The sequence below is a fragment of the Musa acuminata genome, chromosome BXJ1-3 (assembly GCF_036884655.1).
Source record: "Musa acuminata AAA Group cultivar baxijiao chromosome BXJ1-3, Cavendish_Baxijiao_AAA, whole genome shotgun sequence".
In the NCBI taxonomy this organism is placed as follows: Eukaryota; Viridiplantae; Streptophyta; class Magnoliopsida; order Zingiberales; family Musaceae; genus Musa; species Musa acuminata.
In genome coordinates, this window is record NC_088329.1 from 8,973,923 (window position 1) to 8,997,896 (window position 23,974).

At 40.5% G+C, this 23,974-nt stretch overlaps 2 protein-coding genes across 2 annotated transcripts; both read right to left on the bottom strand.

The window, feature by feature from the left end:
* Positions 1-1,931: 1,931 nt before the first annotated feature.
* On the bottom strand, positions 1,932-10,076 carry LOC135621781 (lysophospholipid acyltransferase 1-like). The gene is made up of 8 exons (XM_065123458.1): positions 9,700-10,076; positions 8,119-8,174; positions 6,051-6,271; positions 5,536-5,944; positions 3,533-3,618; positions 2,929-2,992; positions 2,687-2,805; positions 1,932-2,337 (listed from the first exon to the last, which is right to left on the bottom strand). The coding sequence occupies exons 1-8, from the start codon at positions 9,999-10,001 to the stop codon at positions 2,197-2,199; spliced, it is 1,398 nt and encodes a 465-aa protein (XP_064979530.1). The 5' UTR covers positions 10,002-10,076; the 3' UTR covers positions 1,932-2,196.
* Positions 10,077-10,863: 787 nt separating this feature from the next.
* Positions 10,864-14,231, bottom strand: LOC135621834 (F-box protein PP2-A13-like). The gene is made up of 3 exons (XM_065123463.1): positions 13,585-14,231; positions 13,143-13,261; positions 10,864-11,478 (listed from the first exon to the last, which is right to left on the bottom strand). Exons 1-3 carry the CDS (start codon positions 13,900-13,902, stop codon positions 11,049-11,051), a joined length of 867 nt encoding a protein of 288 aa, XP_064979535.1. The 5' UTR covers positions 13,903-14,231; the 3' UTR covers positions 10,864-11,048.
* Positions 14,232-23,974: the final 9,743 nt, after the last annotated feature.

Here is a 23,974-nt window from a genome sequence, read left to right on the forward strand (position 1 = left end):
TAAAAACTTCTTCTCATGTTCCAAGGAAAGATAAAAAAAAGAAGAGACCCAACCAACGAAGGAATGGATCAGACTCACTGATTCTTTTTTATTAGGCTATGATCAATATTTTATTCAAGAGCCTCACGGAATCAGGCACCCAAGGCTGGCTCATCGAGAGCAGATGACACTGGTGGCTAAAGTTGGATCATTTGAAATCTCAGCTAAGTTGGTGAGAGGTCCTGCATATATATATATATATATATATATATATATATATATATATATATATATATATATATCTCCGGATCCCGATGCTGTCTCATTGATGTCAACCCACCAACTGAAACACAGTGAGGTGTAATGTTTGCTGGCATCGACTTGATGACTTGTGGCATACGAAGACTTCCATCAGGAACTCAACAAACGACGAGTCAAGCGTTGACATCAACCGTGGTTAAGTCACCATTAGAAAAGACCGCTTATCGACAACATTAAGCAAGCACATGGGGGTGGGTATGAGTTTAGAAGGCTTAAGTATTCCTAATTGACAGCGCGGTGGTAGCAAAGCATGAGAAGGATACAAGTAGTAGTATAGATTGACAGGGGATGATGGCGAAGAAGATAAAACAAATAATATGGCTAAGCCAGTGCAAGTTAATGGTTGCTTTAAGATATGCAAAATCTGGATGCGAAAGCTTTAGGTTTTTGATAGGCAAAAGTCATTGTCCAATCAGAAAGCCAAGTGTGATCATCATCATTCCAGTGGCAGAGAATCTTACATCCAATTATATGGCGCAGACAAGTTCCTACTACTTTGATGGAGTCAGACCTACCACGGACAAATATAGTAACGCACCCACCCCACTGTCAGCAGAGGTACTTCATGGTAGGTGGTCTGGGGACTTCAGCCATCTTTTTTCTTGGTCTATTATAATGAAGTAAATAATAAAAGCACACACCACACTGTCAACTGAGGCACTTCATTGGAATGGAATAGACCAAGAACAAGATTGACTGGGAACCATGTATGTAGGTTGGCTTTTTCCTTGACGAGACCCCTTCAAAAGAGCTGCCCCTCTAAAGTCCACCTAATGAAATAAATGGTAAACAATGGTTTCATCTTCTTCTCACATCCAAAGTGAACTCCTAGTCAATGTTGACTTTTGAGTTCCTCTCACATTACGGGGACAAAATGTAAGAAGGGTTGGCAAATTGGCCAGTAGATAAATACCATCAGAAGGTCAACTTCGCCTACATCAATGATTAGCCATAAATCCGACTATCAGACCACATACAGGCAGGGTCTTCAAAATGCTCATCTGGTTGAACTCTTTACCAAAACACTCGAAAACCTTTAATTACACTGACCATGAAATGAATTGGGAATTGTTTAAAGTAGCAGAAACCAACAAGGAGAATTTTTTAGCAACAAAAAGATTATTGAGTCGTATTACATGGAAGAACATATAGACAACAAAGGGTCATGCATGTAAATGACAAGCAACAATTGACATGGCTGATGATTAGTAAACAAGCATTGGCATCTGCATAAAGAACTTACTCCATCTACCCAAGTTTCTCTACACATGTATATCCAGTAGCTATCTTCTAATTAGATGATGTAAGATACGATGCAGAAAAAATGGCAGAAAACACTAGCTGTGAGTTCTTTCGGTCTATTCTCCAAATGCAAAGTTTAGGAAGGTCAATGATATGGAATCTTATCTCTATATTAAATATAGAGAGATCATTTTCATAACTCAAAACTCCGGTGGTCGCTTTTATCTACTCTGATATATCTAAAGAAATAATATCCAGAAGCTTTGATCTTTTCATCTATAATACCACAGGATCAAACATGAAATGCAATGGGTTGACTGCTAAACCTAAATTACAGAAGAGAAACAGACAAATGCGCTTTTCTGCTCAATCAACCACAGGGGATAGCATTTCAGCTCTATAATGATGTCTTTACTCCCGATCGCTTTGCATAAAAATGTTGAACATACCATCAATACAAATTAGCAAATCAAATAATAGGACCCAAGCCAAGAGTGTATAGTTTACATAACACCCAGAAACTAGAAATAAAGAAAGCTAGGAACAAACAAATGGCTTTTACTGGCTTCAAATACAGGAAAAACCCCCAGGAACCAGAAGCTTGAATATTCATTCACCTCTTCTCCCATCACAATAAAATGGACAAGTTTTCTCTTAGTGGGTTTTCTGAGTTTTAGACCTCACAGGCCTAGCCGGTTTAATGATGTAACCGAGCAGGATAACTATGACTGGAACAACAGTGCCAACAAAGTATACACTCTGGTAAGCTGCAAGGGTCTCTTTCATGCTCAGGACCTTCAAAAAAAGGAAATAATTAAATAAATGCCTCTTCTGCAGATGAAAAGAAACCCTATTTCACACAACTATTTTTTCATTTAGGAGTCTGATATCATGTTTCCTGATGCAATTTTACACCTGCACCATACTAAACGAGCAAATGTAAAGCCTACTTCACAAACTACTTTCTGTCAAAAAATGTGGAAAAATGGCCCAAGTAACCATTATAAGTAACAGATGGAAAAGGACACTAAGAACTGCCCAAATTAAAAAAAAGATGAGCCTCCAACAATATGTAGAGTGCTGTTTGCAAACCCAAAGCATATCTATATGCACAAAATAGGAAAAGTCTCCTTCAATATCTAACCATGAAGCCAATGCAGGAGTAGTTGAGGACAAGCAGAGTGTAGGCGAAGTTTGTAAACGTCAGCATCTTTCTGAACAAAAAATTCTTCACGTTAACAGCTTGCTGCCATCTGTAGATTACTGTTCAATGGAAAGGAAGGACATAAACAAACGGAAAAGAGAGTTCAAGCAGTTTCATAAATTCATGAATAAATGCAATGCAAGACACAGCTTAGCCTAGACAAAATTTTGGTAGAAACTTACCTCGTGAACCTGCAATCATCAATGCTGATTGAACAAAGAATATAATATATCCAGGATACAATCCCTGTTTAGACATGGAGAGAAATTAATGTTACTGAGAAATTCTGTAAGCAATAAACATTTTCTGCTGCAGGTAGTCCCTTACGAATAGAAGTTAATCTAGATCATCTGTTTTCCTAGTTATCTTAAAAGTGTATCTAGTAATGAAAACGTTTATTATGACATCCAAAACGAGCTTTTCAATGATATCTAAAGCAAAACCTTCATGGATCTATAATGCAGAAACACAAATCTCCATCTTCCTGGACTTCCATGGAATTTTTAGATTATATTGAGACAACATTGTGGGAGTAAAGTTCAAGATAAGTTGAAAGATACTCGAAATCATCTCAAAGATTAGATATTAGCCCCAGAAAGAAATACCATGTGAACCATAGAGAACTATATTAATCCTTATTAAGCTAATACTTGCACGCAAACTTGCATAAAAACCAAATATATATTAACAGTCCAAAACTGGAAAAATGAAGTTTACTTTTCCCAGTATATAACACCTCATTATTGCATTCATAATTTTACCAGCAAAAGCTCATGCATAACTCACATGCCAAACGGCGCTAATTGTCTGTGTAGCCAGCAACTGAAAGAATCCAGGTTTCTTCCCTTTCTGAATGAGTCTCTCGTATACATCTGAAACAACATGGCCTCTCAGATTACTTGCTCTACTTAACAAAACATTTCACAGCAGATTGATCGGTACATACTACTGAAATAGAAGAAGCATGGCAAAACCAAGTAGCATTTAGCTAAAGTTTAGAAACTTTAGCATCATGTAATAGTAAAAGAATTGGCATATCATAGATTACTAGTAAACTAGTAATCACCATGACCACCTAATTAAAGTGAAAAAACAAGCATAACCTCAGCCAAATAATTGAGCTCCTTTTACCATTCTTCTCAAAGTTGATAGTTGCATTCGAATTGTTCTACACTTCTATGTGTCCTTAGGAGCTCATCTACTTCATTAATTGTTGTTCAAACTAGGGATTTGAATACCAGTCCGTATCGGCGTACTGAACTCTGCTCGATACGGTACGTACTGGTATATACCATCGGTATGCTAGGTTAAAATACCTTCACCTACCACACCAGGGCGTACTGATCGGTGTGCCTTGGTAACGGTTGAAATCCGAGGCAGTACATCTTGGTACCGATCAAAACACTGGTACTATCCGGTAGAGGATGGTCCATGTACTGGTATCCTCTCGGATCGGTACGTATCGCCTGTACCGAGCGGTACACATCAAAATCGAGAACCCTAGTTCAAACTAAGATTTTTAATTTTGTACCGTACCAATGTACCGAGCTTTACTTGGTATGGTACGATACAGCATACCAAGTGATATATCCTAGCATACCGCTAAGTATATGTATTTTTATATACATATGTATATAAAAATATGTTTATAAAAATATAAACATATGTTTATATATATAAACATATATATAAACATATATATATATATAAACATATATAAACATATATATAAACATATATATATATATATATATATATATATATATATATATATATATATATATAAACATATATATGTTTATATACATTTGTTTATAAAAATATCCCCTTTCCATCTCAAGAGATGGAAACGGGGTGATGGTGGAACGGGCGAGAATGCAACTCGTCGTCCACATCCCCAGCTCGAACTCATCCCCCGCGAGGCACTCCGCAATGCTTTCATGACAGCCGGATCCGGTGGGGATCCAGCCCAAGGCGAGCTCATCTCACGCTCCCCCGCCGCTGTCGCCCTCAACGACTGTGAGGAAGAAGACCAAGATGACGGCGAGAGCGAGAAGAGGAAGCAACAGTCCTACCCGGGCTAGGATCCCTTCCTTCGCTGTTGATCGCAACCTCCCCGACCACAGCGGTCACAATCCCTCCGCCCCCACTGCATTTCACCCAACGAAGCGAGGACCCACCCCCTACCACGTTTTGCCCGACAGAGTGCTTCTTCATGTCCCACCACATCCAACTCTCTTCTCCGTCATGCCTTCTCCGTCTAAAGAGCACCACAGCCTCGTCTTCCTCACCGTCGTACTCCTCGTTCTGTCCGCCAATTGATACCGCCTGGTAGCAGGCGGTTCGCGTACCAGTCAACTGGTGGACTGGTACATACTACTTGGTACGGGTAATACAATTCGAACGGTGAACAAGTTCAACATGTGATGAATGGAGGTCATAAGGACTAATGTCAAAGCTTCCCTATCACAACTAGGTTGTGTTGTAACATCCACTTCTAGCAAAGCATGCGCACAAGAAAGCAAATATATATGTGCACACATTAATAAACACCAACGGGCTAAAGTGGTCCATATGCAAATTTCATGTCAACCTATATCCAAGAGGCTCTCAGGCAGGAGCAGCAAAGTGCCGCACAATCCACATAAGCAACCACTCTAATAAAGAAATTGGCCAACAAGATATATGCCTATAGAGAAGCACATGCTAACCTTTCTGCTTCTGAATCTAACAATTGAAGACACAATACAAAAACCAAATCCCTCTAAAACCTAAGTTAGGAAACTCACAGTGGCGTAACCAAGTGCTGACTTGGATGTTCCATACAAGAGGCAACTGAACTGCACTAGTTGCAAACTCCACACCAAGAATATCAACATTTTTTGCACGGTCCCATTGTGGCTTGGGAGGAGAGGAATCTGACCAGCCACTGAAACCAAACCCAGATATGATAATCGAAGCTTCTGAGATTGACCAGATAAAGTAGTACTTCCAACGGGCTGTAAATCCAGACATGTACTGGTAGAACAGCCTGTGCCAGAAACCCCATTCATAGTATATGGGTTCGTTGAACCGATAAAGTGGGAAATGTGGTACTAATTGCAAGTACAAGCCCATACATATAGCAGCTTGAAGTAGAGCTCGCAATGTTGCACCAAGAGGTGATGGTAATGGACTGTTAGTGGAAGAAGCCCAAATCTGAACAAAGTCAAAAAATTGTTAGCCAGAGAACATAACCTGGAGGAAAGGCAAACAGTTAATCTGCTTTACAAATGCAAAGGAAAATGACATATGCTGCACATACTCCATTGTGTTCTGTCCATTCAAGATAATCCTTCATCTCATATACAGGACCCGCAAAGTGACTTCCACAGCAGAGGCAGTAACCAATATATTCAACTAAAGAGGGGCAACGAACTAATCGATTCTTTTTCTGAGCCTCACGTAAGCTTTCTTCCTTCAGTAACCCATCACTGTAATTTATTGCACATGATATAACCTTGAGAGTCAGCACCATTAAAGCTCCTACAATGGGAGAAGGGAATTATCTGAGTCACCATTAAAGCAAGTTACACATATTGAATGATGCTACTTCCATGTCTCCAAAACATACACTAATGTTCGATTGTCTGCTACCAAAAAAGTCCTTATGAGTAGGCATTTAAGAGTTGAACTTCCAAAGGTTGCTGACTCGATGAGTACAAAATGTAAAACTTCACAGTTGGATACTTCTAAACCAGAATTCCCAGATGGTAGTAATTAAACTAATAAAGAGTCATCCTAATGCAGTGCGGCGTAGTGCATGTTCCGCAAAGAAATGATATCTTGTTCTAGCAGATGCAATCACCAGGAGTTCATATCTCTGATCTTTGACATAGGTTCATGTTACTAGAAGCCCAAGCAGTGTTAATATGGAAAAACAAGCTTTGCCCTTGCTTATCAGTAAAGCAGAAACACAAATCAAATTCAGGAGGTGAACTATATCTCATGGCTACTAGATACTATCAATGTGACAATAGTGCAACTCTTGTGCTGCCAAGGAAAGATATATGTGGGTTCCTGTGGAACTTCCATGTCCAAGCATCATGACTTGACTGAAAAGGCCATGACTGTCAACAAAAGCTTTCTCTAGGATACTCATGATTACATAACTAATTCCTTAATGTTAGGTGAGGCTCGGTCAAGTTTCTCTTAGATTAACTTAATATCTTCCTGAGGTCGTAACAGTATTCAGCAAAAACTAAAAAACACAGGATGAGTCACTTAATGCATGGATACTACAAATCTTAGTTTGTTGCTGCACGTGAAAGGGAATGCCACGTGGCAAGTGCCATATCAACAAGACCCATAGAAGAGTAACAATGCCCCCTACCATTTGTATATGCTGTAAGCTTTCTGTTTTGGCCCAAGATTTCTCAAAAGCATACGTTATGAATCAAAAAGCTCTTTGCTCCACCGTTGAGCATTTTCAAGGGGACATAAGGTTTCAGAAAGATCGAGCTCTACCTTTGAGTTCAGATTTGTTGAACGTTTATCATAGCTAAACATTTTTCCTTTCCTAAAACATAAAAACAGATATTTTGATACATCTGCTTTCAGATTGTTTCTTGACAATAGCTAGATATGCTAAGATGTATCCGTATGCTCTCTTCATCAACATGCAAGAAACAAGGTGTAAGAATGGGGAAATATTCAGAAAATTCATGTTTCACATTTTTCCTTTATTTTATAAAAAAAATCTGAGATAAAAAAGATAGTCGGTTCAAAAAAGTATTTGCAACAAGCTTGTTTAGTGTGACAGAAAGGACCAAATCTAATTGATGAAAAGTTTCAGAGGAATCAGTTCACTTTGCCTCATATTTTTCTAAAACTAATCTATGAACCCATCATCATAAACCATAAAACTAATTTAGGAAAATTAACAATTAGTACAAGAATCTTTGATCACTAACTGATATTGATGTATGCCAGTTGTTTAGGGTTCATATTTGTTAATTATGATGCATGTTTCATGCTAATTTTAACAGTAAACATCTGAAAAATTAGTTACTTCCCCAAAAGTCAAAAGTTAGAGACTCAAGATAAGCTGTTCCTTTCAGGTCTAAGAAATACGCCCAAGCAAATTATTTGCATTTTGTCTGCACAATCTCCTACTTCATGTGAACAAGAAGATGAGATGAGTTCTATTCAGCAGATTTCCCTTAAGCACAAATTAGGAAATCAAATGAAGTCCACTAATATTGACCTGAAAATAGATTTACACAATGCATCTCTTTGGGTCAAAGCTTATAATTAAGAGGCAAGAAAAGAAAACATATAAAACTAAATTTTATTAATGAAATGCTTGATTAACACAAGCCAAACCTCATTACCTGTTGCATCAATCCCTCCTTCCTTCCATGCATCCCCACTCATATAATATACATGGCTACATAGAAATAAGGAAATTAGAAAAGGTTGCCAAGAAGAGAACATGGTTAGCAACTTCAAAAGCTAATAGTAAGAACTAAATCAAAAGAGTGTTATCATGAATCATCAAAGCAAACAAGCGCACATACGCCAGCATGATGTAGCTACAAGACATGCCTGATCCTACAAATAGAGTGGTAATGCAGAAATTCTTGCTTCGGATCAATGTATTCATAATGCTAGTAGGACATACACACTAATCGTGCAGGGAACAGAGAAAGAGATTTAATTATTAAGAAGGTTCTTCAAAGTCGAAGAAGAATCTCGAAGGCAGTTGCAGTTGCAGGTCTATGAAGGTTCCTTAGGACCTAAATTATAAACAGGCTCCCCAATAACGTTGAAAATTCATCCAAGAGTAGCTCCACCGAGTGGAATGCTTAGAGGAGCTCCCATGTTATCACTTCCTTTCCTCTCATCGGCCCATCTGTAGCACTTATAGTTACAACCCTAACTCGATTATTTTCTAATAATTGTTATACAACACAAATCACATTAAAATCCATAGAACTGTAAGAACAAGAGGTTTTGACAAGTATGTTAAGTTCTAGTGCGAGAAATGAGTGTCACCATAACTATTGCTTTGACTCACAAGTGATTATAAAGACATTCAAATATTATGATGGTCTACCAAAAGCAGAATAGAATTCTGTTACAGTGTTTTCCACTTTTTATTGAAATAAAAATAAATTTTCTAGTTTCTGTTGTCTTTACAAAACCTCCACTCAAAATTCTCTTGACTGAATCAAGTCAAAATTTAAGTGCTGATGAGTCAAAATTCCGAAATAGTGCATCTAATTCTGAACACGACTTCAATGGCATAATTAACAACCCTTCTTTGACTAAGTTCTTAAGCTAATTTACTGCCAACCATCCCATAAATTCTTTCAGCATCAGCAAATAATTCTTTTGATACTCTTTTAATGACCATCCACCCTCGTTGACTACTTCTTGGCCCCATTTGTTCTTTGGCAGTCTTGCTTTGGATGATTTGGATGGTAAGTTATTGTTCAACCTATATTTTGCATGAACCTAATTTTGTTATACAAGCAATCTCCAAATCTATACCTCTTCATAACTTGAATATGTACAGCGTTAATTATCTTGGTTGTCATATTAGCTCTGAAATAACAATGGATGGAAATTATAGGCTCAAATTTATTATCCTATTCCCGTCTTTAAACGCTATAATGCTGATACTCAGCATTAAATAAAGCAAGAACTGAATTTGGAAGAAATGAGCGTCTTTGTTAGACCCAGCATGGCACTTGGTTTGCTCACACCAAAAGTAGAAAGATACTACTGCACATCACGAATTTTTTCACACCACAACCGAGACCAAATAAAGGAATTATCTCTCGCGAAATCAAAACACCCTAATCTTCCCAGCCATTAGGATTTCTACAAGAACCTAAATAAACCACCAGATCCAATGTGATATAACAAAATTAAGCTCGAATTGAGCATCAATCGGAGCAGGATCGTACCATCCGATGAGATAACCGAAGCCAGCGAAGAAGGTAATAGCGCCGGCGTAGCGGCGGATGAAGAGCATGGAGGCATAGCTCACGGACATGGGGATCAGGAAGTGGAGGTTGGAGGAGGCGCCGAAAGAGAGGTAGGAGAGGACCGCCCCCGAGAGGGCGGCGTAGAGGTGTCGCGGTAGCGTCCCGGGGACCAGCCGCCACGCGAGGCTCACGGGAATCGTGGCCACGAAGCAGAAGAGGAAGCGGAGGACGGGGACGGAGACCCCGATCGCCGCCGCCATCGACGCCATCTCCATCGCCATGGGAGCGAGCGATCGAGCGCAAGAAAGGAGGAGAAGAAGGGTTTCGCCTCTTGACCGCACGACGGAGATATCAAATCCTATTTATATTAACTTGCACCGATGGGAACGATCAGAGATTAGCCTGATTCGATTCAACTGGGCGGGGCCCACATGGGTTGTATCGGAGTTCGCTCCTCGTAAGTTCCCCTCCTCGCAGTCCGTTAGTGGCTGGTTTTAATGGGTTCGCGTGGGGGTCGGACGCAAGAGGGGTGAGTAAAAGCTCGAGATCGACGGGTTTTACGGACGGGAGCTCGGACGCTCTGACACATCCTGCGTCGACTCGACGTGACTATCCCTGCGAACCTACCCACCAATGGCGAGTCGCCGAAAGTTAACTCTGACAAGTCTCTGCACGACGTACACCGGGCCTGCAATTGGGTCCTCCTGTGGGTATGTGACCAGAGACAGGACGCCATTTGAGGCGCTCTCAGAACTCGTGGGGGAGGGGTGGGGGGGGGGGTGCCACGAGACACGTGAGGGTCCGATATCAACCGCTCGATAATGTTGCCTCGAGTATATCGTCATAGCGGTACGTTTAAAATGAGTGGTAATAAATGGCTCCCAAATGGAATCGACGGCTCTTAAATGGTTTGCCGGTTCTGCATCCAGGTTGGTGGACAACGGGTCCCACGAATGATAGGACTCACTTAAATTGATATTAAAATATTAATATTTAAATTGGGATGATTTGAATACTTTTTTGTTAGTCATTAATTTGATTGGAATTAAAATACAATAAAATTCACATGTGTTCTATTTGTGGCTTGTGTTATTAGCTGAGATAGAGAAAACGAGAAGCAATGATCTCTATTACACCAAAATACATTCCCAATGGATATTTTATTTTTTCTATGTTCATTTTATAGACAAAAAAGGAAGAAGAAATACATTAGAAGGGGGAAAAGAAAAAAAACCTCACCCTTGGCATTACATGAGGAATAAATAATATGTACATCCACAAGGCTGTGACAGCAAAATACTACCTTATAACTCGCTCATCAGTATAAGCTAAAAGAGATGATAGGATGCAATTGCTGGCCTAAAGCCTTTGGGCCAAATGGAAACAGAGTCAACGCAGAGGCCCCCTTTTGTGTGTGTGCAGTCGATCTGTATCATTGAGAACTTAATTTTGATTGGTGCGCTGGAGCTCCTGATAGCAAAATCTCCTACGTGGTAATGGAGCCAACTTCCTGGTTCGTCTAGATAACACTTGGATTGAGCAAGTTGACCATCCGACGTTGATAGTTGAAATCTTACTGGCTTCTTGTCCCATCCATGTATGTGCTCAGGGCTACAGACGCGGCGGCCAAGTCGTCTAATGGCTCTACCTAAATGAAGTCGAAAAAATAGGCTGTATATACCTTCTGGAAAGCAGAATTCTACTTCCCCACGTACCTCAAGCCACCATATTTGATGAAGGTATGCAACCATGTGAAACCTACAAGGTAACGAGCTTCATGTCAGTTTACTTTGTACAAATCACAAAATTCTTTTAGGATGAATGAGAATCAAAACTACAGAACAGTGCACGGTTGCAGCTGCCGTTGTTCATCATTCTATAATGACAAATAGCATGGGCTGAATTGTCGACGAATAATTCTGGATTTCTGGTCTATAGTACCTTTGCTCAGTATTCCAGTTAAGTGTTTCAATTGGTAAAGCAAGGTATTAATTAGATTGCACCCAGCATAATAATGCGATCCAATATTCTGAGAGACAATGATGACTGGAAATCCTTCCGAGTATCATCGGTCAGTCTCCCAAAATGTTAAATCGTCTTGAAATAGGTACACTTCAGTAAAGAAAATGCTAATAATGCATACGGGAATCACCAAAGGAAAGAAATATCACTACATAACAATCTACGAACCCAGCAGTCACAGTATATATCTGTTGTTCATTCTACCGAAGGATGTCCTGACATAAAATCAAAATTTTATGAAAGCAAAGATACACTTAAAAAGCCTTAAGGTGGGATACGATGTTGAAGAGCTAAGAAATAATAATGTTTACATCATGATATGGTGCGGGATGGAGATGCACCACACACTGGTTATGTGCATCCGCCAACTAGAGTTAATTGGTTTGTCCTTCTATGTAACAGTAGATGTTGAACCACTTAACGAAGCTGTCTTTTACGTCAAGTAAGATACTTTGGAATTACTAGTCATTCATTACGACATAAAGATGCCAGAGAGGAAGTTTAAACAACATGATCTACAAATTCAATGGAATAAATTTGCAGTATAGAAGCAAAACTAAAGCTGGGAACATGAGAATGTTCACATCATGATATGGTGCAGGAAGGAGATGCACCACACATTGGTTATGTGTACCTGGCAGCTAGCATTAATTGGTTTGTTCTTTTATGTAACAGTAGATGTTGAACCAATTAACTAGGCTGTCTTTTACGTCAAGTAAGATACTTTGGTATTACAAGCCATTCATTCCAACATAAAGATGCCAGAGAGGAAGTTCAAATAACATGATCCACAAATTCAATGGAATAAATATGCAGTACTGAAGCAAAACTAAAGCTGGAAACATGAGAAGTGAGTAGTGTGGAATGGGAGAAGATACAGTAACCGAGTGGTCAAGCTGTCACCACAGTAACATACTTGATAGTTCTGTATAGATGTTGTATAAGCTGATAATGACATTATGCAGCAACAACCTATTCAGCCAATCCAAGTAGACAAGCAATCCAACCCTACCGCAAAATTTATAATCGAGTGGTCAGGCTTTGTACCAACCCTTACAGTCAAACAATCCAACCACAAGTTTTCATATAATTCAACCCTACCGCAAAATTATGACATAGATACAAGCATATTAAAAGAGAACATTAACGATACAACTTAACTCAAGGTAGCACATGTACTTAAGCTCACAATGTAAGATCGACAAGCACGAGCTAGATCGTACTTCAAAGTAAGTAAAATCACATATTTCTCAGACGTATGTTAACAAATATTAACTTTCTGAAGTAAAACAGAGCCTTAAATATTCTGATTAATGGTTATGGTAATCAAAGCAGAAACTTAACCAGAGACGATAACAACATGAAATATTTAAGCATAGAAAACTAGGGAAGGCATTTACCTAGATTCAGCAGTAGGTATAAAGTTCCAGTATCTCCTATCGTCAATCCCCGTGATTGACATTGCCTTTGAAGAAATCGACATACAAATCAAACATCGGCTTTTCTCCAGGCAAAATTCCTACACGATTCACCCAAAATAAAGAAGTTCCATCTATATAAGAAAAACAGCCACCAAATCAGAAAACTGATAATTGAGTTATAAAATTTATCATCAAATCAGGTAACTTTCATTTACTTCTGAAATGAGCACCTTTGCATACGACAAGCGAATAGAAGCCAAATACCCCAAATCCAAAAGATATGGGATGTCGTAATTAGCTTATTTCAACAACAAAAAATCCCCTCTATTTTTGTTTCCCTTACTCTTTTACTTCGTTGAACTACAAGATGCGGATGAATTAAGTCGAATGATGAAAAGGAGAGAAGATTCTGCACCCATACCATGTATGCCCCATTAAAGGGATTGCGACGACAAAGCAGTGCAAAGATCTGCTTCTTGCTAAGCTTTTGCCCGTCGGAATTATCCTCGCCCAACGCCTTCCCCAACAAATACATATAATTCCCGGGCAACTTCGCCTCCCAGACGACGTCAGAAGACGCCGCAGCCCGGAAGGTGTGACAAAGCCGAGCCAGCCGGCAGATTTCCGGCGGGTCAAGCCGTAGCAGGATCCCCGCCACGCAGCTCTCCGGCAGGTCCCCGAGCCCCGTCCGGCCGCTTGGCCTCTCCAGCCCCGCGGCGCTCGAGTTCCCGTTCCCCATGGAAGACGCCAACCCCAGCCGCCAATCCAAATCCCCACCGGAGACGTCCGCTCGAAAAGGAGCGATCTTGATCTTGACGGGGGCCTAATTGGGGCGGCACCGGTAGAGGGTGAGGGATTTGGAGGAGAGGAGGAGGGCGACGCCGGATCGCTTCGCGGAAGGCGGCAGATTCAGGAGGAGGAGGAGACGAAGCCCACCATCCATTCCAATTCGCGCGAGCTCGCCGGCTTCGCCGTTTGGCTTCTGGACGCAGCAGCTCGTTCTTGTGGATGCTTCTGTTGCGACCCTCTCTACGGTCTATTTATTGGACACTGAAAATAAATAAAATAAGTCATTTTTCACATAATTACGAAAAAACGTTGCAACATAACGTAACATTCTCGTGAGCTAATAATAATTGCAATGCATTGGAACGTCTCCTCCACATATCCAAAATATTCATCAACATATCATGTTGCTGATTAGATCATGCCTAAGATGTCCGTCAATATGCTACCTAACTTAAGTGAATTATTAGGATTCATGTTGATTACTAGGTTGGAGACAATAATACCTTATACACTCACTCAATTACACACAATTTATTGTATATAGCTAAGCAAACTAATATTAATCTCTAAAAAATATTGATCAAATGATAACTTTTGTGTCATTTCATAGACACAAAAAAGAAAAACATAAATATTCCTTCGTTTGGGGGCTCGCACAAAATAGTGTGGTCCTCGTGGGGCTCACAGCTGACGACCAATGGGAGACCTCCCTACCTCCCTTTTGCCCGCTTTGGACAAGAGACAACAATTCCAAAGGTTGCCCACTCATGTGAATCAAAAGAAGCAACTTTAGAGTTCAGGGAGACAGCTTACCAAGCGCATCCTGTGCCAAGCGATAAGAATTCCAGGGGGCTTAGGTTGACACTAAGAATGCATGCTTAAAACACTGGGATCATTTGGGTAACCTTTCACATCCACATCATTTGTATCGACTAAGAAGCATCATGAACAGCAATGGAATCTGCCTCGTCGAGTGATTGGATGTGGATGAGAAGAGACCGGGCTGCTCGACGAGTAGCCATCAATATGTTTCTTTCCAAGTCAAAGCCCTGATTGATTGAAGCTTCTTCACGGACGTGTTTCGCAAGCCATGCTTGGTGAGGTTTTGAGCACATAACGGAAGGGTGATTGATGGGGAGAGGCGGCAACTTGCAGGTACATGTTGGAGGCTGCATTTGGTGAGCTGGCCTTCCGTTCTTCTTGTGCTTCGTGCTGGTGACTTATCCCTCCGAGGCACAAGATTTATATCAGTATTATTATTTTCGTGCATGTAGATATTGTAGCTATTTTATGGTGTCCATCCATCATCCGGTTCTCTTTCAGAAGAAGCTGGAGATGAGGGTTTAACGATGCCGCCGTTTCTATGATGTCATAATGCTCACGGTGACAGTGCCACTCGAAGAAGAAGAAGCCTTCTATATTCCTGGTGTTGACGAGCTTAACATCGATTACCATAAAACTTTCTCTCAAGTTGGATTCTTACGACATAACAAGAAAATATAGAGATGAGATCAAACCTCTCCTTCTCCCTGATATCATCTCAATACTTTCTCCCCTCGAAAAACAAAAGGCTGTTTGGTTACTCACATGCAATAATCGATCTTAGAGAGAGAGAGAGAGAGAGAAAGAGAATATATATATATACACACACATATATTTTGCAATCTTGCAGATTGATTGAAAGGTGTTTGTATCAAAAATCCAAAGTTTTGGTTCTTCTCGGCTAGTTTGTTGCCACAAAGCAGCAGGTTGGTTGATGCATCACAGACGCATCATGTGGATGGAGCTGGCAACACATTGGAACTTTCTTAGGTTTCTTTCCTTTTTCTTGGGCATCTCTCCCTCATCTTTCCTGCACACGTCCATCTGCAGGCCTCACCAGCTATCATATCATTTGATCTAAAAGAGCACCTCTAGATACCTGGAAAGGGGACGCCCACAAGAACATGTAAGCAAAGAATCCAGACCCCGAGTGCGTGGATCTGAGTCATCAAAGACGCAGATCCTGCCTACCCATCTGTTCTTGCGGCCAGTGATGAACAAAGCAACAAAAGAGACGAAAAAAAGGGGCGGAAAACTAAGGCAATTTGGCCGTCTCAACGCTGTGATTGGTTGAGAGAGCAAACACGCCAAGAATCGTATGCATTATTAAGCATACTACTGACCAGTTGACCAAGCCTTGGATCCTGCAACTACAACAGTAGGTGATGAGAAATGGACGGCAGGAAGTTGGCGCTAAAAGCGAAAACTCATCACTAGAAGCTTTCAGGTAATGTAATGATAACATGTTTTGGATCAATGAACTTCTATTTCACCATCAAAGCATTTGATGAAGAATGTGCTTCATATCTCTCTTCTCGCTAATTCCATGGAAAAACTTCTTGTACAATCAGTTTTTACCTCCTCCAATCACTAGATCAAGATGCTAATTTGTTTTGTGGTTTATAACATCTGGACTCCCATTCTTCTGCTTCCTTGTTATTTAGATTTCTTTTTTATCTTTCAAATTTTTAAAAAATTATAATAATTAATGATAAAGAGTATACTATCAATTAATTATTATTCGACATATTATCGCCATGTATAGTCCTCGGTGGGAGAAAAAAAAATCAAGACTATCTTTCTTTTATAACAAAGTATAAAAATATATCCTCAACACAACTAAAGAGAGACAATCTTTTTTTGACCACTCGGATTCATAGTTATGCATATCGAGTTTCTAACTTGGGCGCTAGAAGAACTAGGTCGAGAACATTTTTCTAACCACCCAAATCCATATTTATACATCTTGGGTTTATAATTTAGATGTCGGAGAGATTAGATAAAAAAAACCTCTCTTAACCTTAGTATTCATGCCGATGACACCTTGGGAGCTTAGTGTTATCATCTCGAAAACATCTCTAATAACCATACGTATACAGGTCAGGACCATGTCGGATTGATCAAGACATCAATAACTTATTTTTAATAATTAATTAATAATACAATTAATAATTAACTATTAATATAAACTAAATTACAATGGTCTGCTCAAGAATCTTGATCCACCTTTCATAGCTTCGATTAGTCTATGAATGCAATAAGAAAACCTGAAGATCTGAAGATCTGAACTTTTTGGACATGGTGCAGCTGGTCAATCCGATTGGATTATCGATCGTCATCGTAAAATAGAAAATCTTCCGATCAAACACAAATTCGTAGGTTGTTTAGCGTTCACGCGGGTCCATCTTCTTGTGCCAAGCCAAGCTAGAGAATTCCATGTCAATTCCAAGTATCTTTTGGTTACATGATTCCAGACTCTTGATTGTCTTCAAGAACTGGCCCATTATCTTCTGGCAAACAGCAATCTGTACTCGACAATTTTGAGATGGAAACACTTATCGTATCACCTAAATCAAAAGTAGAGACATGAAAATCTAATTCCATTAGAATAATATGGTGAACGCCAACGAAAAAGCCAATTAGTGTCAATCAGAGACCCCACGGATAAGATGAAACTTGGGTTTGCAAATGGTACAAGCAGCCTGAAACACTTTGACGTGTATGATAACACAAGTAAAAGACACCGAGATCTCACGAAGAAGCTTCTGCTGACACTCTTGTCCTTGGACCTTTAACATCTGTCCAAAGTGGACGGCACTTTTCCGAGAGCTTCATTGTATCCAACTAGCTCTCTACCTCTGGATTTTCTCATGATTGCTTACGAGGCGGCATCTACACAAAGGAGCTGCAATTCCGAGTAGAAGTCTTTTCCAGTTAGGCTACTTATTACACGCCTGACATTAAGTGCATGCAGACGTGTCTAGAATCTGCAAGAGTTCAGCTTGTACAATAAAGCTATCTAATCATGTACGGTGGCCATTATCTGCAAATGCCATGATATGTTTGGCCTTACATCACACTTGAATTTGTATTCTCTCTTTAGAAATATGTGGATCGTAGGGAAGAGATTGGTGAAAAATTCTACCATCTTTTCTGGACTAAGCAGAATCGATCGATCTAAGGAGAAGTACAATTCTACCATCTTTTCTGGCCTTACATAGATAACAGAGATTTCCTATGGTAATAGAGAGATTTCCTCAACTGTATAGTAAATGAGATTTTCTCAACTGCATAAGCTAATCTCTCTGCTTAGTTAAAGAAATCTTATCTTTGTATAAATAGACTTCATATGATACTAATTGAAATATATTTTTCTTCATTATCTTATTTCTTCATCACCGATATATGAGACATGTCTACAAATTATAAAAAATCATTTATGGACTCCGTCAAGCTCCGAAAGCTTGGTATACTGAACTTGGATCGTTTCTGATATCAATTGGCTTCATCAACTCCAAGTCTGATACATCTTTATCCCTACAACAACAACATGAAAATACAATATATCTTCTAGTATATATAGATGATATAATTGTTACAGGCAATGATCCCTTAAAGATTCGGATATTTTTAAAGCAATTGGCTGATCGATTCTCCCTTAAAGATTTAGAACCCTTGAGCTACTTTATAGAAATAGAAGAATAAAAACTGTATTAATGAAGGAAATCAGATCTTGTGCGTAGAGTTGCACTGTATTATCAATGATAGATGCATAGAAACTGGTTATTCTTGTTGCGTGTTAGGAAAGAACCATCAAACGAGATCAATAGTGATAGAATCCTTTCGCTTTGTCAATGATGTCCTCACTTGAGATCGAAATAAATTGAAGAAACACATGCAAAAGCATACAGGCGAGAAGTAAGGAAATCGCCGGGGTTTGCGTCTTCAACTAGGTTGTGAAGGAAAACGTGATCTCTCCTATAGGAAGAGGCACAATCACAGCAGTTGTACTGTTTAATGGACGCATATGCATGTCCGGTCCAGGCACCTATACCGGCAAGAATGAACATGGGGATCCATTCTAAGAGGGCTCCTCTGCCTGAAGGGAGGAGACGCTGCTTATGTTCAGAACGTGCTCAAGGAATGTAGCAAAACAAAAGCATGAATCTGAAGAACTTCGGGCAACTCAGCTACGCAATTGATCCGGTACAATTTGACAGCATACCATAGCCACAACAGCACCAATGTGGCAAATCATGTAAACAGATCAGACAATGCGACCATCCCCCCCTAGCCTATGTAGGACCGTATAAGAGATGTCGTCAGGTACGAAGCTATCCCGAAAGGTTCGAAATAGTACCATCTAGCACAAAGCTATCCCGAAATGATCGGGATGGCGTCGCTTGGGGACGATCCGCACATGTTGACCGGAATGGCACCATCGAGTATAGAGCCGCCCCGGAATGATCGAAACGGTGCCACTCGGGGATGATCCACATATGTTGATCGGAACGACATAGTCAAGCATAAAGGCATGGGTCAGCCGCTTAAGGGGTCGATGATCATTAACATATGAGGTACGACCGATTCCCGTGTGCAGGTATAAAAGTTCGTCACTTGATCAGTGTCAAGGGGACTTTGAACACTCAACTCTTTCTAATTTCATCAAAAGCTAACTTAAGCTTCAGATGGATCGAGTCGGGAAATCCCTCTCCTGACCTCGACCTGTGTGCAGGGACTGACGACAAAGAAGCAGACGATAAGAACCATAGCTCAACCCGACCTGCCACGCACTTCCGCTCCCCTAGTCGTAAAGGTTCACTCAACAGCAATCTAAAAGCAAAATAGTTAAAAGGATTAACAGCTAACCTATTCTAATTAAAAAGGATTTCAGTGACATACATATATGTTCATTTTATACGTTCTGGAAAAACCTGTAGATTAAATGCAAACAGCAACATATCTTACGTCGACTGCTGGGATAGAGAGAGGGGGATTCTGCTTATTACTAACATATTACTTTAGCATCAGTTTTGATATGGGAATTACAACCTGTACGCCACCTCTGGTCAACACGTGGCTGACATATGGATGACATGTGGTCGACACGCATCATAAGAGTGGCATATGGCCAACACATAGGCAACACGTGGCTGATTGCATGACAAACCAACTACCATCACCTCTGGGATTCAACCCGTCATGAGACCATAACCATAATTAAGCCTAAGATTAGTGTATAGCTACTCCCATTATAAAAAGAGCTCACTAAGTACACTTTCCATAGATTAAAATTATTTTCATGAGTTCATCTGAACTATTTAAACCTTAAGCTAACTAAAACATCGGAGAGACATTAGTCAGAAATATTCCTGACTTAGTTTTATATAGTCGACATCTTCAAAGTTGGATGGATTAAACCTCAGTTGATTTCGAAATAACTCTTAGTTTAGACAAATATGTGAGTTCATCTAAAGCAAATAATCTTTTGTGCGCGTGCTAATGATGACTTATCAAGCTTCATAATTATTTACTTACTAATCATGGGTGCTATTCATGCTACTGTAATATTGCTACAGTGCCAAAAGAAAATAGAGGCACCTTCGGATTCGTCAATCCAACTTTACATAAGGAAATGTCGGCTTGGATTTAGGAGATAGTGCATCCAAGCGAAGGCTGCATCGGCCTCGTGCAACATTCTCATATGCACATTCTCCGATCCAACAAACACACTTTAGCACTGTAGACTGCAATAGAAGAAATGCTCGCTGATCAACAAAATCTAAATTTTGAATGCCTTCCAGAATTCCGTAAGGGAAAAAAGTGATGCAAATGATGATTTTAAGTATGATATGGACAAACACAATAAGAACAAGCAAAGCCACAGCAATAAAAAGAGAAAAAGGTTAGCATATTTTACAAGCATAATCAATTGTTAGATAATTGTCATGAAGTATTAGATGCCTCATCGTTGCTCGGCCTCGATGAGTATAAGAAATCTAGAAAAAAAAAATTATTACTAAAGGGCGTACTTAGTATATATATATGAGGTTTTCGTCAATACGGAGTCGATGGAGCGTCGATGTGCATAATCTTATTTTTAAATATTAAAAAAATATCTTCATAACTCAAACTCCTGATCTTTCAAATCGTAAAAAAAAATAACCTTGTCGTTACACCAAGACCTACCCTGAAAGGAGTGAGGATTACTCCTAAACTCAATTTCAATAGGATTGTGGATCATGACCGTGTTTACGACATTGACGGACTTGATGAAATCGACATGATCGACTCCAATTATCATAATTTTGATGAATTGGGTGAGTAACCCCGTCATATCGTATAAGAAAATTAAAAAAGCTTAGATTCATACAGACACACCCTACCGGCACACGAAGGGTTATCAGGAATGGTAAGCTAGTTGACTCTCATCGAATTTTAGCACTATGAAGTACATTAGCATCATCTACAACCACAACGGTAAATAATAACAAAAAGTTTCCATCTATTCAGGAAATTTCCTTTTGTGTTGTAAGATGACTGAAAGGCATAGTGATCTTCCGTTGCTTGGACACAGAATTACTCCAATGTTTTTGTTCCGCACGTCAACTCATAAATTTTAGTTACCGAAAGAAGAAAGCGTACTCATCAGGAAGTTTGGTTCTCATTTCTTGATAGGAGAAGAAGGAGGGGGAAATGGTTGTTTCCTGACCTGCTGGGGATGGTGACGAGGAGAATGATATTCTTCTCGCAAATGAGATCATCGGTGTCAGACGCTAATTGATAAGTGTATCATTCATAGTTATATCATTTAATATAATAAAATATTTTAATGTTTGAGTCGCAACAAGATAAACCATCGATCATCCTATTATATGAATTCTTTTTAAAGGAAGTGTACTTTATACACTCACAAACGAGAGCTAATTATATATTATTTACCTTTGCAGTATTTTGATCGATAAATTTAAAAAATTTATATTAGAATCCTCATAAAATATATAAATTTATTTATTCTAATATCATCAGTTTTATCGATATAAATATAAAAATAATGAACAAAAAAGTAATTTCAACATTCCAGTTAGTGGTGACAGATGACGTTAGTGGTGGCGACAGCACCACTGGAGGCCGTGGATAAGGAGAGTGATGACGATGATAATAAAGTGAACTACATAGTAGATGAGATCTCGGTCGAGAAAAGAGCCCGGCTTCGCCCCAACTTCCGACCAACGACTGACCACCATCGCTACAGCCACATTCCCAAATGAAGCTCCGCGGCCAGCAACCACGTCTTTCTCACCGCAACTGTCTGAAGACTGATCTGTCGCTAGTCGATAGACTTTATATTTAGCTACAGTCGCTCACAGTTACTACAGAAAAGAATGCGGAGGATGAACGGAGAAAGGCGAATCTTGATGCTTTGCATGATCCCATTACTCTTCTTTCGCCTTTTTTGCCCTGTACTGGTGGCAACACCTCCCAATTTCCTCCCACCTTCCACCGCTGCCAGCACCCTGTCACCGAATCCTATGCTTCTGAATCATCAGCAACCTCTCTCTTCGAATCCGGAATCATTCTATCAGACCCGTTGAAGATCGATCAGCCCTTCTCTTCAACCTCGCGAGGACCAACTCCTCCTCCTTGGAGAGGTGCTCCAACCTGTTCTGGAAGTCGTCGTCGTCCCCAAAGATCCCTCTCCACAGCCGGGCGACGACCCCTCGGCGCCGCTTCTTCCTCAGCGCCGCCGCCACCTCGCTGCATCTGTTGGACAACTTTGCAGGATCATCAACGTCAGCCGGAGCGCCTCTTGGCAAGGCAGCTCACCTGGTGGACAGCACCCTGTTACACCTCCTGGGAACGAGGTGTACTCCGGTTCAACCTGCAAGCAAGGCGATTTGAGGCCGTCGTCATTGCCACTGGCGTGCACACCTTCTTGGCAAGGCAGCTCACCTGGTGGACAGCACCAACCAGGTCGGCCACTTCCTTGCTTGCTGCGCCCTTGGGCTCTTGCCAGTGCGCCTGCCGCTGTTCGTTCCCCGACGGCTTTCTCGGCGTCAACCACCTCGGCCGCGCCATCGGGCGGCTCTCTTTGCGAGTGAGGTTGCCAGAGTCCTCACCTCTGGAGAGGACCTTGTCTGGGTGCAGGACTACCATCTCTTCCCTCCCCGGACCTCTTCCTTCTCGCTGGGTGTCGGACTGCTTCGTTAATCTGCTCGGAGCGATCAGATTCCTATCAGTACATCCTGCTCTACCTTCTTCGACTCGACGAGCGGCATCCGGAACCACTTCCACATCACTGCATCCTGCTCATCGTTGCTACACAAAGTGCTGCTCTAAATTACTGTTCCCGCAGGGACCCATAGTACCCACATCTATGGAAGCACGCACTTCACTGCCCAGATTCCCAAGTGCAGCACTCCTGATTTCTTACTGCAGAACTGCTACACAGAAATCTGCAGCTTTACACAATTTACACAGAGTTAAACTTCTCACGAAGATCACATTTACCAACAATCCACCTCAGGTGACATTAATATGCACCTACACTTTTTTCTCCCTGTTCATTGTCATCGCTACAGACTTTTAGTTGCTCCCACATATTAGTATATATTTTCTATATGTCCTCATCATCTACCTCTTATGCTCTAAATTACTATTCCTGCATGGAACCATAGTACCCACATTTACCTCTGATGCTCTAACTACTGTTCCCGCCCGCAAGGAACTATAGTACCTTCCCCTTCAAATTATCCAAAGATGGCAACTATACATCCTGGCGTGCTTAATTCTTTAATCTACTATTTGACTATGATCTTCTAAGCTATGTCGATGACTCTCTTCGTTGTCCATCAGTGATGCTCAACATTCCAGGAGCACTCTGTCTAGTACCAAATCCGAACCACAAACTATGGTTACGCCAGGATCATCTCATCTTTCAAGCAATTCAAGCCTCGGTCGCTGAATCCCTCGCCCCACTCATTTCTCCATGTGACACTACTGCCGAAGCTTGGTGCAAGTTGCAAATTCCTTGGCCAATCGTTCTCGCACTCACATACTTAGTCTCTTATCCAGTCTCATGAAGACAAAACAAGAGGGAAGTACCGTTGTTAATTATCTACACAACATAAATATCATCATTGATAACTTGGCCTTGATAGGTCATTCCCTTATTGATGAAGAAGTTATTGTCCATATCC

Excerpts from the sequence above, each read along its gene's own strand:
- LOC135621834 (XM_065123463.1), bottom strand. The coding sequence starts at position 13,902 with ATGGGGAACGGGAACTCGAGCGCCGCGGGGCTGGAGAGGCCAAGCGGC. Across the intron at positions 13,262-13,584 it reads CCTTTAATGGGGCATACATG|GAATTTTGCCTGGAGAAAAG; the intron begins GTATGGGTGCAG and ends TGAATCGTGTAG. Across the intron at positions 11,479-13,142 it reads ATACCTACTGCTGAATCTAG|GTTTCACATGGTTGCATACC; the intron begins GTAAATGCCTTC and ends GTTACCTTGTAG.
- LOC135621781 (XM_065123458.1), bottom strand. The coding sequence starts at position 10,001 with ATGGCGATGGAGATGGCGTCGATGGCGGCGGCGATCGGGGTCTCCGTC. Across the intron at positions 3,619-5,535 it reads CAGCACTTGGTTACGCCACT|ATGTATACGAGAGACTCATT; the intron begins GTGAGTTTCCTA and ends ATGTTGTTTCAG. Across the intron at positions 2,806-2,928 it reads GATGATTGCAGGTTCACGAG|TAATCTACAGATGGCAGCAA; the intron begins GTAAGTTTCTAC and ends TCCATTGAACAG.